Source organism: Microtus oregoni, unplaced genomic scaffold (genome assembly GCF_018167655.1).
Source record: "Microtus oregoni isolate MIOR12 unplaced genomic scaffold, Mior012 000025F_ref0000491, whole genome shotgun sequence".
Classification (NCBI taxonomy): domain Eukaryota; kingdom Metazoa; phylum Chordata; class Mammalia; order Rodentia; family Cricetidae; genus Microtus; species Microtus oregoni.
The window spans coordinates 10,487,890-10,505,488 of record NW_024543084.1 but is presented as its reverse complement, the minus strand read 5'-3'; the positions used below and the strand labels follow the sequence as shown (position 1 = coordinate 10,505,488).

At 45.8% G+C, this 17,599-nt stretch overlaps 1 protein-coding gene across 1 annotated transcript; it reads right to left on the bottom strand.

The window, feature by feature from the left end:
* Positions 1-3,230: 3,230 nt before the first annotated feature.
* LOC121462666 (histo-blood group ABO system transferase 1) lies at positions 3,231-14,883 on the bottom strand. The gene is made up of 4 exons (XM_041674431.1): positions 14,836-14,883; positions 10,046-10,081; positions 9,426-9,560; positions 3,231-3,921 (listed from the first exon to the last, which is right to left on the bottom strand). Exons 1-4 carry the CDS (start codon positions 14,880-14,882, stop codon positions 3,231-3,233), a joined length of 909 nt encoding a protein of 302 aa, XP_041530365.1. The 5' UTR covers position 14,883.
* Between the last annotated feature and the right edge of the window lie 2,716 nt (positions 14,884-17,599).

The following is a 17,599-nucleotide window of genomic DNA, read 5'->3' as shown; positions in this document are numbered from 1 at the left end:
CCCAACAGTTGGAATGGATGGTCTTTGAGTTTTCTCAGGATTGGTTATAATTTATTATAGGATTTGGTTGGATAATAATAATGTTAGACTCAGGAATCACATTTAGTAAAGAAAAAGGGAAAAAGATAGGATAGGATAATGTATCTGCCTGTAAACTACTTTAGCAACTATTAGTTATAGACAATTTACATTGATATAAATTCTTGTATATTGATACTTGTGTAAAATTATTTTGCATTCTTGTCTAAGATAATTTGTATATTGATACAAATTCAATATTGTATTTGTTATATTGTGTATGTTCCTATTTCTACTTGCAACATTTTTGCACACAAATGAAAAATTATTTTGTCATACTATATATATATGTGTATGTTTCTATATTGGCTTAAGATACTTTGTAAATTCATATAATTCAAGGATATTTTTGTCATATTGTACTATATGTTCCTACCTCTAATCAAGATAATCTTACACATTTGTTAAATTTCAAGGTCATTGTCCTCATGTTGCAAATCTGTTTAAAGATTATTTGTTTTGAATATGAAGCCTTAGTCTATAAGCTGTATAGGCTATTGAGAATTACATGTTTTGACTTAGGTTTCTGTCCTGCCAAGTCCCACAGTCGTTCAATCCCAAAGACACACACATAAATCATAAAGTGGTTGGCTTACTAGCTCAGGCTTCTTATTCTCTCTTACATCCTACATTATTAACCCATAATTCTTACCTTCGTTAGTCACATGGCTTGGTGCCTTTTATCAGTGAGGCATGCTCATCTTGCTTCTTCTGTGCCTGGGTGACAACAGCAGACTGAGTCTTTCCTCTTCCCAGAATTCTCCTGTTCTTGGCGCCCCGCCTTTACTTTCTGCCTGGTCACCCTGCCTATGCTTCCTTCATGGACACTGGCCAATCAGCATTTTAATAAAGCAATACAAGCAACAAATCTTTACAGGGTAGAAGACCATAAGCAAACATGTTATAGTCACCCATGTCTGTCATACTTAGTTAGGTTTTCTAGATGTACAGAGATGTACTCTGCATAGATAGGTAATCGTCAAACACTGTAAAGACCTACAAAATATGTTATTTAAATGTTTGAATAATTTAGAACTACATTGACATGAGGCACAACTGCTCCTGGCAGTACTGAGCTATTCCCAAGAGAATTATGGGCACCAGAGACACTCCACATGGAGTTTATTTTCTTTCTGATGAAACTGGTCTAAGTCCCCCCCTCCTCAGCCCGAAAAGCAATCAGGGTTCCCTGTCCTGTGGGAAGACCAAGGAACCCCCACCTCCATCCAGGTCTAGTAAGTTGAGCATCCAAACTGCCTAGGCTCCCACAAAGCCAGTGCGTGCAGTAGGATCAGAAACCCATTGCCATTGTTCTTGAGTTCTCAGTAGTCCTCATTGTCCGCTATGTTCAGAGAGTCCAGTTTTATCCCAGGCTTTTTCAGACCCAGGCCAGCTGGTCTTGGTGAGTTCCCAGTAGAACATCCCCATTGTCTCAGTGTGTGGGTGCACCCCTCGTGGTCCTGAGTTCCTTGCTCTTGCTCTCTCTCCTTCTGCTCCTGATTTGGACCTTGAGATTTCAGTCCTGTGCTCCAATGTGGGTCTCTATCTCTGTCTCCTTTCATCGCTTGCTGAAGGCTATTTCTTTTTGAAAAGTGTGTTCCGCCACACAGAGCAAGCAAGCACACTAGGCAGGATGTTCACTTGCCTTTATGGTAACACAGGTCATGACCGGGCCTCATTCCATTGACAGGAATCAGACATCAGAATTAATGTGATTGGCTAATTCATAATTGCTGAGAAAGGTAAGGGTTTGAAGGGAAGTCAAGTCTCAAGAGTATCCAGGGCTGGTCAGACAGCGCATACATGGGTTGTCAAGATGGGAAAGGTTTATGGAATATTGGACATTGGTGGTTTATCCACCTTTGATGGAGGGGGAAAAATCTGGCCAGGTGTGGTGACAGGCAGAGGAAGGAGGATCTCTATGAGTTCCAGGCCATCCTGGTCTAGTAGCAAATTCCAGGCGACCAGGGGATACATAGGGATCCTGTCACAGAAAAAAAACAAAATCTGACACTGAGAAATGAAAAACCAGCCAAGGACACAAAGGACTTTGGGGCCGAGAAACCATTTTGGAACAAGATCACTGGGGTTTTAAGAAAATTAAGAACATCAGAGGTAGGTGTCATGGCATGCTTATCACCCCAGCACTGTAGAGGGAGATACAGAAGGATCAGGAGTTCAAGACCATCCTTGTACACATTAAGGCTGAAACCAGATGGACCTACTAGAGATTCTGCGCCAATTAAAAAAACAAACAAACAAGCAACAATACCCTCTACCATCAAAAAATGTAAAACTGGAGGCTGGGACATGAGTCTGATCCCAACACTGAAAAAAAAGTATCAATCTCTTTAGATTGGAAATTTCAGATAAAAACTGGAGTATAAAATGAGGCAGTGGACCTAACACTCAGCAAGTTCAGTCATGTGTCTCTTAACCCGGACTTCAGTGGTAGCATGTCTGACTAGCATCCATGAGGCCCTGGGTTCAATCCCAAGTACCTTGAAAAGGAAGAAGAAGAAGAAGAAGAAGAAGAAGAAGAAGAAGAAGAAGAAGAAGAAGAGGAGGAGGAGGTGGAGGAGGAGGAGGAGGAGGAGGAGGAGGAGGAGGAGAAGGAGGAGGAAGAAAAGAAAAAAATTAAGCTTCCTGTATCATCTACAAATACATTTATTCCCAGGATGAATAACTAGCTATTCCCAAATGAACCAAAACTGAGCAGAGGCAATGGTCACAGGTTGTTGATCTATCAGTTGGGCTAAACAGGAGCTAAGCATCTCTGAGGCCTGCAGGCTGTGAGTCGCCATGCCCTCCTGCCTATTCCTAAGGGCACTGGTCATCTGTCAAGCCTCCCAGAAGAGGAAGGCACATGACTGAATAAGGATGCCCAGGCCCTCAGGTAACTGCATGACAGAATTTCTCCCATATTCTGCAAGCTCCTGCTACATCTCACTGAGAAGGAGCTTAGAGACACAGTGGGAGCTGAGGGTGGCAACTCAGGGGCTCAGTGTAGGGTAAGACAAGTGGTACTGGACCTGCTAGACCCTGAAGTGGGGTAGATGGGGACACTTCATAAATGAGTCTCAAATCTTCCCAGTTCCACACAGCCTGGAGTGACCCTGGATATAAGCCTGGCCTCTCCAACAGGAATTCAGCTATCTGTTCCTGATTGCCTGATGGTTCTTGGGCACAGCCACATATCTCAGCTTCTTCATGACAGAGGGCCAGCCCAGCAGTTGCTGGTCCCACATGTACTCTGGGGACAGCACCTTTGTCGGCTTGTGGTACAGCAGGTACTTGTTCAGATGACTCTCATCATGCCACACGGCCTCAATGCCATTGGCCTTGTCCTCCACCATAGCCTGATGGCAGGCCTTGGTGAGACGGTGCACCTCCACCACTGATCCCCCAAAGAAGGCTCCCATGTAATAAAAGTCACCCTCGTCCCGGGGAATGTAGGCCCGGGACTTTGGCCGGCGCTCGTAGGTAAAGGCCTCTCGGCTACTACCATAGAAGCCGGGATGCAGGGTACCAAAGAGTGCTGAGAGAATCTCCACACCCACGTGGTCTTGGAACTTCATGTCCACATCTGCACACACCAGGTAGTCCACCTCCTGCAGAAAGCGCCGCTCAGAGAAGTCGCTGATCATCTCCATCCTGTGCATGGACACATCCTGCCAGCGGGAGTAGTTGCGCACGGTCAGCACCACCAGCTTCCGTCCTGCCCCCAGGGGCACCTGCGGCACCTCGGCAGGATGGTCAGTGAAGACATAGTAGATGACCTTGTGTCCCACCATGAAGTGCCTCTCTGCTGTCTCCAGGAACAGTTTCAGGAACACCACATACCTGTGGAAGATGACAAAGGGGTAAGCAGAGGTTTAACACAGCTAGGGCAAGACTAACCAGGACAGGGGCTCACACTGCAGAAATCATGGCTACCATGAGGCTTGAAGCAACAGCATCCCCACTTTACAGATTCTGACCAGTCTACAGGCTGTACATCACCTCATCCTCCTTTGTTCTAGAATGGTATTACATCAGCACCACATCTTAGTAAGTAATGCTGAGGTAGAGGTCAGGAAGATTCCAGTCAGACAGCAGAGATGACTCCAGACATAGGGATCCAGCTAGATATCCTGCAGGTATTTCTTGTCTTGGCAGGCCCCTTAGTAGGGCACCTCTCCATGAGTCTGTCACCCTCCCCAGAGAGGGATAGCTCTATCCCAACACATTCCACATCCCACACCCTTGCATTGGCCTGAGTAGAGCCTGTGCTAATAGGGCCCCACTTTCTAAACCCTGGAGGAACTGGATGAATCTGTAAGAGCCTGGTACCCATACCCCTCCTTTGTGGAACTCTCCAGGGTCCTGTCTCAGGAAAGGAAGGGGTCTCTGTATCCCAGACCTTCCTCATCAGAGACTTGAAGGTGCCTGTGGACAAGGCATTCAGTAACTCACTTAATCCCTAAGTCTTATTCCAAATTCACTCCACTAGAGGAAGGAAACATCTCACAGATTTATGCAGTGAAGGGGAGACAGACATCCTAGAAAGAAGGGCAAGCCTATTTCAAATCCTCAGGTATAATGGCGTGATGGAGGAAGGTCATTGGCTAATAAAGGCACTGCCCTGGCCCATTTTATTGGTTAGAAGATAGGTGGGAGGAGAAAACAGAACAGAATACTGGGAGGAAGAGGAAGTGAGCTCACAGACTCCACAGCTCTCCTCTAGGGAGCAGACGCCTGAGAGAGACGCCATGCCCCGCTCCCGGCATGAAGCTCCGACCCAGGATGGACTAGGCTAGAATCTTCCCGGTAAGACCGGTGCTCACAGATTATTAGAGATGGGTTGATCGGGATGTGAGAATTAGCCTGTAAGTGCTAGAGCTAAAGGGCCAAGCAGTGCTTAAAAGAATACAGTGTCTGTGTAATTATTTTGGGCATAAGCTAGCCGGGCAGGCAGCCGGGGGTGCTGAGAACGTAGCCCTGCCGCCCTTATTACTTCATATGGCGCCCAACGTCGGGCTAAACCCACTTAAAAAACCTGAGAAGGCTTAAAAGTAAGGGAGAGAGAGTTTAACACAGATTTTTGCTGTTTGTTGGTGGCGTGCTGTAGAGAGATTTCCTGATTCGGCAACAGTAGCAAAAAAAAAATGCTGTGTCATTTTAAAGTGCGACTTCCTGGGGCTGTGCCGTCATTGAGATCTCTGTCTGGCTCCTGCAGGAGACAGAGCTTTTGAATAGAGCATTTGGAGTAAAGTGCTACAATTAGTTTGATGGCAACTAGACTCGCTGTGTTCTCGGGTCTGCTCTGCTTGTTAGAGGCAAGCATGCGCCTCATCTAAGAGAGGCTTCCTGACTCAGCTTTAGCTGCAAAGCCTGCAGCTCATTAAGAGGTCCTGCCACGAAACACTTAAATGGTGTTGACGAAAAGCTGAACACATGCTTTTCAGTTTTCAGCCATAGCAGGAAAAAAGCTGCGCCATTTAAAAATGCCGGCTTTCTGGGCTGTCCTGCCAGGGCAAACTCTGACTCTTTTACGCAGGGGGTTCATGTGGTTTGCAAACACAGGCTGCTGAAGCTCGCTTGCTGGCAGGGACCTTGAAATGCCATAGAGTTGTTGCAGTAAACATGGCTACAGCCAGTACCTCAGCCATGAGGCTGGAAAGCTAAGGAATGGACTGGATCCAGCCGGCAAAGCCACGCCTTTAATCCTACTGATATTGCTTGGTAAATTAAAGACTCGTGTGGTCAGAAAAAGAGAGATATACAGTAAAGAGAGATTCAAAGACAAAGAAAATTTCTAAATGGTTTGAAGTGTCTTAAAAATATATGCAGACTAAAAGTTGAAGTTCTTAAAGTAAAAAACAAAAAAAAGGAAGAGAGTTGTTGTGTGTGGTAGCACACGCCTTTAATCCCAGTGCCTAGAAGGCAGAGACAAACAGATCTCTGTGAGTTCAAGGTGTAGTAGTGTACACCTTTAATCCCGAATGCCTGGGAGGCAGAGACAGGCAGATCTCTGAGAGTTCAAAGACAGCCTGGTCTACAGAGTTACTTCAGGTCAAAGATACAGAGAACCTATCTCAAAAAGCAAAAAGTTAAAAGTAAAAATAAACTAAATAGAGGTTAAAACAAAGCTGCACAAAGATGAAAAATACACAAAAAATTTTGATACTGTATGCTATTATGCTCTGTTTAAATTGTTTAAATGCTGAGGAAAGAGCAAAAGCTACTAAAAGATATTTATTTATAAATGCTGCTGAGCTAATCCAACATAGATATTTTAATGCCTTGAATTTAAAATTTGGACCTAAGGACATGATGCTTTGGAAAGGAGTTTCTTATTTTGTTTTCACAGAGGATGAGACGCTGTTCATTTCTTCTATTCCGATTTGGTATGATGGACCATGTCCTCCTGAATGGTTCCTGTGCACGCCTTCAAAAAATTGCTTCGCTCAACTGCCAACTGAGATGAAACTAGCACACAGGTTATGCCATTAAAGACCTAATTAATGACGCCCCCATTCAGCAGGAAGCAGCTTGGAGAGAAAAAACTGCGCCCATGTTCCCAGATATGGTTTATAAACGTTCTTTTACATTTAAAGGGGGATGTGATATAGATATGAATAATTTGCATTAGTATAGATTTTGCTTTATTGATAGAGATTTAAGGTCAATTTTGTTATATGTATAAGTGTTTCTGATTTTGATTAAGGTATTGTGATTGTGTAGTTCATTTAAATATGTACTGTATAATTAAGAAATATAGGTTGTTAATGGATAATCATCGATAATAGTAAAGCTTGTAGTCATGTTAGTTAAGATTTTCTAGATATATAGAGATATATTTTAGATAGACATTCTTCATGTCTTTCAAAGATTACAGAATAGGACATTTAATGTTTTAATAACTGAGGACTTTTCATGACAATGAGACACTCTGCTCCTGGCAGCACCAATCTACTTCAAGAGGAAGATGGGCATCGAAGAGGCTCGTTATGGAGTTTTGATAGCCATTTGGGCAAGAAACTGCTCTTGCCTGGACTATTGCATAAACTGGACACAGAGAACCCACAGAGAGAGGACTACTGAACTTGCCTAAGGTGAGATGATCTTTCGGGGTTCCTGATTCATTTTGAAAGAGTCTGCGAGACATTCTGCAGGACACAACAGATAGTGACTGAACTGACTTTGAATTTTCCTGCTTTATGAAAATGTCTGCTGGATACCATGGTCCTGAAGGCTGAAGATGGATGCCCCAACGGTACAGAGGAACTTTGGGTGACTGTCCAGGTAGCGAGATGTCTCTGTCATTTCTAGAGTTTTAAAAGTTGCTTTTTTCTTGTTTGCTTAGGTAGTATTGTATCTTTCTGGAGTCTTTGATGGAGTTAAGAATAGTTAGTTATAGTTCTCCTTAGTTATGATAAAGATTATTGTAACTTTTACTTGATAACTGTTTTGTTATATGTAATTTTGCTATGTTAAAGCCTTTTTTTTTTGTTTAAACCGAAAAAGGGGAAATGATGGAGGAAGGTCATTGGCTAATAAAGGCACTGCCCTGGCCCATTTTATTGGTTAGAAGATAGGTGGGAGGAGAAAACAGAACAGAATACTGGGAGGAAGAGGAAGTGAGCTCACAGACTCCACAGCTCTCCTCTAGGGAGCAGACGCCTGAGAGAGACGCCATGCCCCGCTCCCGGCATGAAGCTCCGACCCAGGATGGACTAGGCTAGAATCTTCCCGGTAAGACCGGTGCTCACAGATTATTAGAGATGGGTTGATCGGGATGTGAGAATTAGCCTGTAAGTGCTAGAGCTAAAGGGCCAAGCAGTGCTTAAAAGAATACAGTGTCTGTGTAATTATTTTGGGCATACGCTAGCCGGGCAGGCAGCCGGGGGTGCTGAGAACGCAGCCCTGCCGCCCTTATTACTTCAATGGCGGAAGGCTTTTAACCTAAATTCTAGGTCCTCTCCCAGTCCAGGTTTTCACCTGTTTCAAATGGCTGCTTTTCCCTAGATGCTTTTCCCAGGGTCATGTTTCCCCACCATGGGAGCAGGGATCCCCATCACCTGGCAAGTGTGCCAAGCCCTCCCCACCTGTCATAAACAGGCAAGTGGCTGTATTCCCTGTGCAAAGGTGACCACTGGGCTCCCGGCTGGTTCCCTCAGAGGCCAATAACCTACTGACACCTAGCAGGGCTCTTGCTCATGCACAGCAGCACCAAGACAAAGTAATGTTTGTATCTTGTTACTGTCAGTTGCTAGCTACTCCCTAGTAGCTGCAGACATTCTCAAGGTGCCTAAGATCCCTCCAGCTGAGCCCCAAACCTTTCTCAGGTCCGATTGGTACAAAGGCCTCAGAGCTATCCTTGAACCTCACCTAGCAGAATTCTCTATCTACTGAAGGATACAGAATTCTCATATGCAGACAGCACAATTGTCTCTCTCAGTTCCTGTACAGCCTTCCACACTGTAATGTTGTCTGACCTGATGCCCACAGTTTCCCAAGGCTCCCACAGACTCCCACAGGCTCCCATAGGCTCCCACAGGCTCCCACGTATCCCAAAGGCTCCCACAGGCTGCCACAGGCTCCTACAGGGCAAGGTTCTTGTCTGAGGGCTAACATCAGCTTGACCCAGAGTCCCAGAGCTACTCCTTACCCCCAGGATTAAGGCTTCTCTCAACTATTTCTGTCCTCTTCCTGCATCCGAGGATGCTTCAGAGGCCGCAGCTCTGCTGGTACCTGGTCCCTGCCAGCCCTGGGAACGGGGCTCCTCACCTGATGCATGTGCTGAGAGATGCAAATGGCATCTGCCTGAGAGCACAGAGACCTGGAGGCAGTTGGCCTGGGGTTCTGAATGGAGGCAGAGCTGGGCTTCATTCCCCCGTGAGCCCATCAGTAGTCAGGAAGGTGGCAGAGTGAACAAGCCATACCCTGTCCCACTGCATCCTAAATACAAGCGTGGAATTTATATCTAGGTATGTCTAGCCTCCACCTTTGCCATTGTGCACATATGTACATGTGTGTGCATGGCCATTGTATAGATTTATGTTTATTTGCCTGTGTGCCTGTGTGGAGGACAGAGGTTGACTTTGGGGGGGGGGTCTTCTGTCATTTTTCCTTTCTGTTCTTTGGACAGGGTCCCTTCTCTAACTCTGAAGCTCAATGTTTGCCTGTGCTGTCCAGAAAGCTGCCAGGATCCACTTGTCTCTCCCCTCCACCCTGTACTAGGATTACAGGCGTGTGCCTCCATGCCCAGCCTTTACATGGGTGTTAAGGATCAAATTCAGGTCCTCACGTCCCTGAAGAAAGTACTTTATCCTCTAGCCATCTCTCCAGCACCCTCTGCTTACTTTTTGATTGCAAACACGGTCAGTCCAATGGTGGTGTTCTGAAGCCTGAACTGCTCATTCAGGATGTCGATGTTGAAGGTCCCTTCCCAGATGATGGGAGCCAGCCACGGAGTCAAGACAAGGACATCTTTCCTACTGCAAGGGGAGAGAGCCAGAGGCAACATGTGATCAAACATGTCTGCAGGAACCCTTCTCAGATTCTCACCCTCAGCTTCCCCCAGGGCTGCCCACCATTCCTGAGTGAGGGCTGGGCCAATCAGCAGCTCTCACTGACTACCCCAACCCCACTCTAAAAGCAACTGAGTGCTACCACTGCAGCCTGAAAACCCTGGTGACAGAGACAGGAAACAATGAACAGAAGCCCAGATGGAGAATGAGAGCCAGAAGATGCTCTGGGCTCCAGAATGAGATGACCTTAAGTCTCGGAAAGGGTTGTTGAAGTGAGTGCAAAGAGAATCATAATTGGGTTTTTGGTTTTTTCTCAGTTCTTTGTTTTTCCAGTGCTGGAGACTGACCCAGGGTCTCAGGTGTACTCCTGAACTATTCCCCAGAGCAAGCAAATCGTCCTTCCGTACCTTTGCGACTCCTGCACTACACATGCACTGACTAAATCTACTCACCTGGGTGTTAGCACCTTTGGCTGGGTGTAGACCATCCTGCAATAAGAAAACACCAGAACTCAAGGTGACAAGAAAGTTCCTGGGATGCAAGTCACTGGCAGCTGTGCACCAGACACACAGACCTGAACGAGTTGTGGGCATCATGTCTGTCCATGGTCCTGGGAGCTGAGGATGAGCTGAAGCAGGAAGATCACAGTCTTGACCAAAAGTAGGGAGAGAAACCATGATATCTCCTACCCCACTCAAGGATAGGAGAGACAAGGACTACTTAAATTCACAAACCTGATGGGACCAAACAGTTTTGTCCCTGGTAGATGCCGATCACCCCACCTGGGCCAGCAATCTGCCTTGATCCTCTTCTGGCTGGTGGCAACAAAGTCCTGGTTCTCTCTGTCTGTTATGATTTATGGCATGAAAGGGACCCTGACAGGTCCCATGGCATATAAGGACCTGTTAAGGCACCAGAGAGACCTTTGTGGCAGATGGGGCCAAATCACGATCCATGACAAATACACCATGCGGACAGAATTTGAGTGTGGAGTTTATTGAGGGAAGGGTAGAAGGAAATGAAAGGAGGGGAGAACAGGGAGGGTAGGAGAGAAGGGAGGAGAGAGAATCAAAGGCCTGTTTACATCTCCAGTATAGCAGGAAGGGAAAAACACAGTCTGTTACAACACACAGAGGACCAAGATGTGAGTAACCAGCCACTGGGCAGGACACACCACTCTCTAGGGCCAATTTATGGGGCCCAAACCCCAGGCCTCTCCCCCACATGCCTTAGCTTCTCTAGTCAGCCAGCAGGAGAGTTTCCTGCAGGTAGGTACTGCCCCAGTACCCACCCCCATTCATTGGACTGTGCAAGCTATAAGCCCCAACCTGTCCCCAAACATTCCTATCATCCCCCAAAGTCAGTGGAAATCTGAAACACAGTCTGCTACAATAAAGAGAGGATCAAGAGGGTGAGTGACCAGCCACCCAGTGGGGGCCTCCACGTGGGGGCAAAGCCCTGGGCTTCTCTCCCACCTGACTTGGCTTCTCTAGTCAGCCAGCAGAAGAGTTTCCTGCAGCTAGGCTGCCCCAGTACCTACCCCCATTCATTGGACCCTGAAAACTACAAGCCTCACTCCACCCCTAAACCTGCCTATCCTTCTGCAACCTCAGTGGAACTCTGAAATACAGTTTGTTACAATACAGAAAGGACCAACAGAGAGAACCACAAGAGAGGACCATGAAGGAGGACCAAGAGAGAGGACCAAGAAAGGAACTCTAAAGCACAAGCTGTTACTGCACAGAGTAGACCAAGAGAACAGGCTAAGAGAGACCTCAGTGGCTCCCTAAGACACAGAGAGTGGCAGTATAGAGCAGATCGAGAACAGTTCCTAAAGATGAAAACAAACACAGCAAGGATTGGACCAAGATGCAAAGACACTGCCAGCATCAATTGAAGAAAGAGATGGGTAGGCACCAATGTAAGAATTCATTCAACAACATAAAAAGCAACATTGTAACACAAGAATCCAGTGGTTATACAACAGGAAGACTTGATCATCCAAATCCAGAAGAAACAGAAGAAAATGATTTTAAATGTAACTTTATGAAGATGATGGAAACCTTTAAAGAGGAAGTGAAAAACTCCCTTATTAAAGCAACAGAGAAAAAAGGTAAAAAATTGGAAGCATTTAATAAATCCCTCAAAGAAACCCCAAAAACCATGAAAAAACAATCAAACAGGTGAAGCAAAGAGTATGAGATTGAATACTGAAATGGAGGCAATAAAGAAAACACAAACTGAGGAAATTATGGATATGAAAAATCTGGGTAAATGAACAGGAACTACAGAGGCAAGCATAACCGACAGAATACAAGAGCTGGAAGAGAGAATCTCAGGTGTTGAAGATACTATAGAGGAAATCAATTCATTCATCAAAGAAAACATAAAATTCAACAAATTTTTAACACAAAACATTAAGAAAAGCTGGGATACCATAAAAGACCAAACCTAAGAACAATAGGGATAGAAGAAGGAGAACTCCAGCTCAAAGGCACAGAAAATATAATCAACAAAATCACAGAAGAAAACGTTTCCAACCTAAAGAAGGATATCCCTATGAAGGTATAAGAAGCTTACATAATACTAAATAGATATAATATAATAATCAAAACACAAAACTAACAGAAAGAAGAAAGAATATTAAGAGCTGCAAAGGAAAAAGATCAAGTAACATATAAAGGTAGACCTAACAGAATTACACCCAACTTTTCAATGAAAACCATAAAAGCCAGAAGGTCCTGGGCAGATTGTTGCAGATGCAAGCCCAGACTACAATACCCAACAATGGTTTCAATCACCATTGATGGAGACAACAAGATATACTATGAAAAACCAGATTTAAGCAATGTGTATTCAAAACCTAACCATACTAGAAGGAAAACCCCAACCCAAGGAATTTAACTGTGCCCACAAAAACACAGGCAACAGATAACCTCCCACCAGCAAACCCCCTGCCCCTAGAGGGAAACACACATGCACACCACCTAAAAATAACAGGAATTAACAACCAGTGGTCATTAACACCTCTTAATATCAATGAACTCAATTCCAGTGAAAGGGGAAGAGGAGGAGAGAAGGGGAGGAGGAGGAGAGAATGGGATAGTTGTGATAGAGGAAGGACAGAAATGAGAGCAAGGAAAGAGATATTCTGATTGAGGGAGTCATTCTGGGCTAGTAAGACACCTAGCACTAGAGAAATTCCTGGGAATCCACAAGGATGACCCCAGCTAAGTCCCTAAGCAACAGAGGAGAGAGGACCCGATCTTAAATTGCCCTGTTATCAGACTAATGAATATCTTAAATATCACCATTGAACCTTCATTCAGCAACTGATGAAAACAGAGTCAGAAATCTGCATCAGAGTACTGGGCTGAGCTCCCAAAGTCCAGTTGAAAAGTTGGAGGAATGAGACTATGAGCAAAGAGGTCAAGATCATGATGGAGACACCTACTGAAATAGTTTACTGGAGCTATTTGGAGCTCACCAACTCCAGCTGGACAGGGAAGGAACCAGCATAGGACCAAACTAGTCCCTCTGAATGTGGTTGACAGTTGCATGGCTGAGGAAGATGGAGGGGCCACTGGCAGTGACACCAGGATTTATCCCTACTGCTTCTACTGGCTTTGGAAGAACCCATTCTCTCTGGATGGATATCTTTCCCTGCCTAGATATAGTAGGGAGGGCCTTGGACCTTCCCCCAAAATACTATGACTTACCCTCTCTGTGGAGTGGATGGGATGGGGTGGGGTATGGAGTAAGTGGAGGAAATGGGAGGAAGGGAGGGAGTGGGAACTTGAATTGGTATGTATAATGAAAAAGGATTGTTTGTTTTCTTTTTAAAAAAATAAAATTAAAAGAGCAGGGAGGGAGAGATTAGGAGTGGACAGAGCTTGTCTTTTAAAGGGACAGGGTACTGTTTGCCATGCATTCTGGCACAACGCAGGGTGTGACACACTGTGCCAGGTTCCCAAGGGACAGGGCCCAGGTGAGCCTGAATATTAACACTGTCTCTGTCAGAGATCAGCCTTAACATAGGTGTAAAGTTTCCTCAAAAGGCCCGGGGCAATGTATGGCAATGGGATGTCCCCACAAAGGATGTCAGGCCCCAAGGGACAAGAGTCACCTTTGCTAGTAAGCTGCCTTCCCTATGATGTCTTGTAAATCAGAGAGTATGGCTGGAGAGATGCTCAGCAGTAAGAGCACAGGCTCTTCTTGCAGAACAACGGGATTCAGTTCTCAGCACCCACATGGATACCCACAATGATGTGGGAGTCCCCTCTGTGTGCTGTGATTATCATTAATGAATAAAGAAACTGCTTTAGAACCATAGTAAGACAGAACTTAGGTAGCTAGGCTGAATGCTGGGAGAAAAAAGGGCAGAGTCAGAGAGATGCCATGGAGCCACCACCAGAGACTGATGTGCTAAAACTTTGCATGTAAGCCACAACCACATGATGGTGCACAGATTAATGGAGATGGCTTAAATTAATATATGAGTTAGCCAATAAGAAGCTAGGGCTAATGGGCCAAGCAGTGATTTATATAATAATGTTTCTGTGTGGTTATTTTGGTTCTGGGTAGCAATGATGAACAAACAGCCTTCTACACCACAACAGTCTGTTACTTCAGTTCTAGGGGATCTGAGTTTCTTTTCTGGCTTTTTGGGGCTCTGAAATGAATGTGAGAGACATACATGCAGGCACAACATTCAAACACATATAAAAATTAATCTTTTTTTAAGACAGAGAAGAAGCCTTTAAATAAACATGGAAAATTTCTCCACAGGGATAAAGTTTGATGACCCCTTAGTGGATGAGTCTGGCCAGTCACATAAGATAAACCCTACAGGACCCCATCCCTAGGAGACACTACTACAGAGCGGCCGTGCTCAGAGGAACAACACAGAACAGGCAAGATGAGTTCCAGGACCCCCAGTAGGGCTGGGCAATGGGGAGGCGGTGTTTAACGGACACAGTTTACAAGATGGGATGTTCTGGAGACGGATGGTGGTGATGGCTGCACCACAGCATGAATGTGCTTACTGAACTGAACATTGAAATGGTGAGCATGGTAAACTCATGTGCTGTGTGTGCTGCCCTGGGAATGGGGTGAACAGCTGTAAACTCAACTCTGTACCTCAGGAGCCAGGCAGACAATTTAAAAGTCAAATGACATGCAGTTAGTCAATGCAAAGTGTAGGGCTAGGTGCTCCATTTTGCACCATGTGAGGGCAGGTTACCTTGACAGGGCTACAACTTCCTGGACATCCAGTTCTCCGACAGCCATACTGCAAAAGGAGAACACAGGAGACAGATTTTGACCAGGTACATAGAAACTGGAGGAAGAAGCATAGTTCCTGAGGGTACAATAGTCTGTCTGTTACAGTTAAAGAAGAACATAATGGTGAACACTCCAGACACTATGCCAACAACATGAAATCAGGCACTGTCATCCCATAAATTCCAATGTCAAACACTGTGGCCAAGGTTCACTTCCCCACATACCAGCCATTCCTGTGTGGATCCTAGCAGAAGCATTTCCAGAACACAGCTGATTCTCAGCCCCTCCCATCAAAGAGTGGAGTTTATTGCTGTCCTTGAAGAGATAAAGTGGGGCAGCAGGGTCTGGCTGACTTCAAACCCAGCTTCTTAGAGGCAGGTCTAACGTGTAATAGGTCTCTGATCTAGAACCTTCCAGCCAGGCTGAGAGTAAGCCCATTTGGCCCCAGGGATGGGACACCATTAACCACCAGAATGGTGAGAGACCTCCAAGAAGATACAACTATGGCTACATAGCCAATGTTAAAGAGACAGTCATCAAAGGTGTGAGTGCCTCCCAACTCCAATGAGGGAGAGTGGGACAGAATGTTTCGCCGCAGAGGAAAACTGGCATAAGAGAGAACTGGTGGGAACAAAGAGCAGGTGGGAGGCAGTGTAGTCTAATGGGAAGCACAGCACAGATAAAGACCAAGACCAGAGCTCGGCTCCAGGGCATGCATTGCTTGTGAAGGAATGCTGAGGGGCAAGCTGCTGGAGAGGGTCAGCAAGCAGGATCCTACTCCTGTGCAGACAGATCATTAGCTACTGTAAGGAAAGTAAGGCTGAAACAGACAGACAAACATACGGTTGATACAAGGTCACTGCCGGTCCAGGAAAGTAGAGCAAAGCTGAGGATGCCTTCCCAAAAGGCAGACTGACAGGATCTAGTGACTGTGGGGATGGAGGGACCTCCAACTTGGGTCTTGTTGTAGAAGGCAAAAGATCTTGCACTCAACAGGCTGATGGGGAGATGGGTAGGGAAGAGAAATTGTTCTAAAGGCTGCCAATGTAGGTAGGAGAATGAGGCTGAAGCCAGAAAATGCAACAGTGTTCCCCAAAAATCACTCCGTTTAAAGACAGCAGAGGGCAGTTGAGGATGCTCTGGGCAGCCTAGAATAGGACTAGACCCATCCATGCAGAAGTACAGGCAGAATCCACAGCATGTAGCAAAATGTTCATCTAGTCAGGAACTGATGTAGGAGTGTCTTCTATCTATCTGTTGTTTTCATTGGTTAATTAATAAAGAAACTGCTTGGTCTGATAGGTCAGAACATAGGTGGGTGGAGTACACAGAATAGAATGCTGGGAAGAAGACAATGAGGCAGACGCCATAGCTCTCCTCTCCAAGATGGACGCAGGTTAGAATCTTCTCAGTAAGCCACCACCTTGTGGTGCTACACACATTAATAGAAATGGGTTAATCAAGATGTAAGAGGTAGCCAGTAAGAGGCTATAGCTAATGGGCCAAGCAGTGTTTAAACGAATACAATTTGTGTGTTGTTATTTCGAGCGTAGAGCTAACCATGCGGGAGCTGGGCGGGACGAAAAGCAGGCTTGCTCGCCTCATCACTATAAGTAACCAAAACACATACACACATGTATGACAGATACACAAACATGATATATACATACATATAAACAAATATGATACACATATTACACACATATATGATACATACATATAAGACACACATATTCTACAAACACTCACCTAGTCACAGTTCCTTGGTGTCCCAATTCCTGACTTCTGTGGCCCAGGAATCCATAGCTATGGGAAGGGTGTGCACAGGAGCAGCTGTTCAGGACACAGACCTGAGACTGCATGTCCGTCCCTCCCTCCAGAATGTACCACTGTACCCAGCACAGTGAGCAAACAAGTTCCCAATGGGTATTCAGGGCCACGTGACAGGACTAAGCATGTCCACCACACTAAAAGAAGTGGTGGCAAGAGGAAGGACCCTGGGCACAAGGTCTGGACCTGAACACATGTAACAGTGGCAGACAGCCTGTTCTCCATGCCAGGTACCTATAACTCAAGATCACATCTGGGACTATTTCCTGATTGCATCTACAGAAGCCCCAGTAGACATGGCAGTGACTTTGCTCTGTCAGGGTTCTCAGACCATCTGCATCTAGAGAGAACTGCCTCTGAGCTCCCAGGCCTGCCTTCTTCTCCTTCCACAGGCCCACCCACATAGCTATGGCCAAATGACAGGGCATGCAGCCTCAAGATCCCTTTTGTGAAATCAAAAGAGGTTTGCAAGAGAGGCTTCACTAAGAAGAACAAAAAAGCTTGACATGCCAATGTGTTGGAGCAAGAGCAGCATCCCCAAGACCGACGTGGTAGTGCGTATGCTTGTGTCTTAGGGTCCCCATCAAGGGTTTCATGAGCTGTTCCTCACCAGCCCGGATTCTTACCCAAAGAAGACCAAGACGAGCACTGTGAGGGGAAGGATTCCAAGGTGAGGCGAGTAGCATTTTTGTCTTACTGAAAAACAGCAGCACGAGATCCAGTTACTCACCCCCTTCTTGGGCCTGACCCCCCTCCAGTACTCTCCTGAGATTCAGAGGTCATCCCCAGGACCACACCCACCACTGTGCCCTATCTCAGGCAGCCCCAACTACAGCTGAGGCTCCAGCCTGGCTGAGCACTCTGAGGGAAAGAAAGTTGTTTACTTCCTGCTC

What these genes read in the sequence shown, in the direction of transcription:
- LOC121462666 (XM_041674431.1), bottom strand. Translation starts at nt 14,882, where the DNA reads ATGGCTGTCGGAGAACTGGATGTCCAGGAAGTTGTAGCCCTGTCAAG. An exon ending in GAAGTTGTAGCCCTGTCAAG is followed by an intron (nt 10,082 to 14,835) that starts GTAACCTGCCCT and finishes TTCTTATTGCAG; the next exon opens with GATGGTCTACACCCAGCCAA. An exon ending in CCAAAGGTGCTAACACCCAG is followed by an intron (nt 9,561 to 10,045) that starts GTGAGTAGATTT and finishes CTCCCCTTGCAG; the next exon opens with TAGGAAAGATGTCCTTGTCT.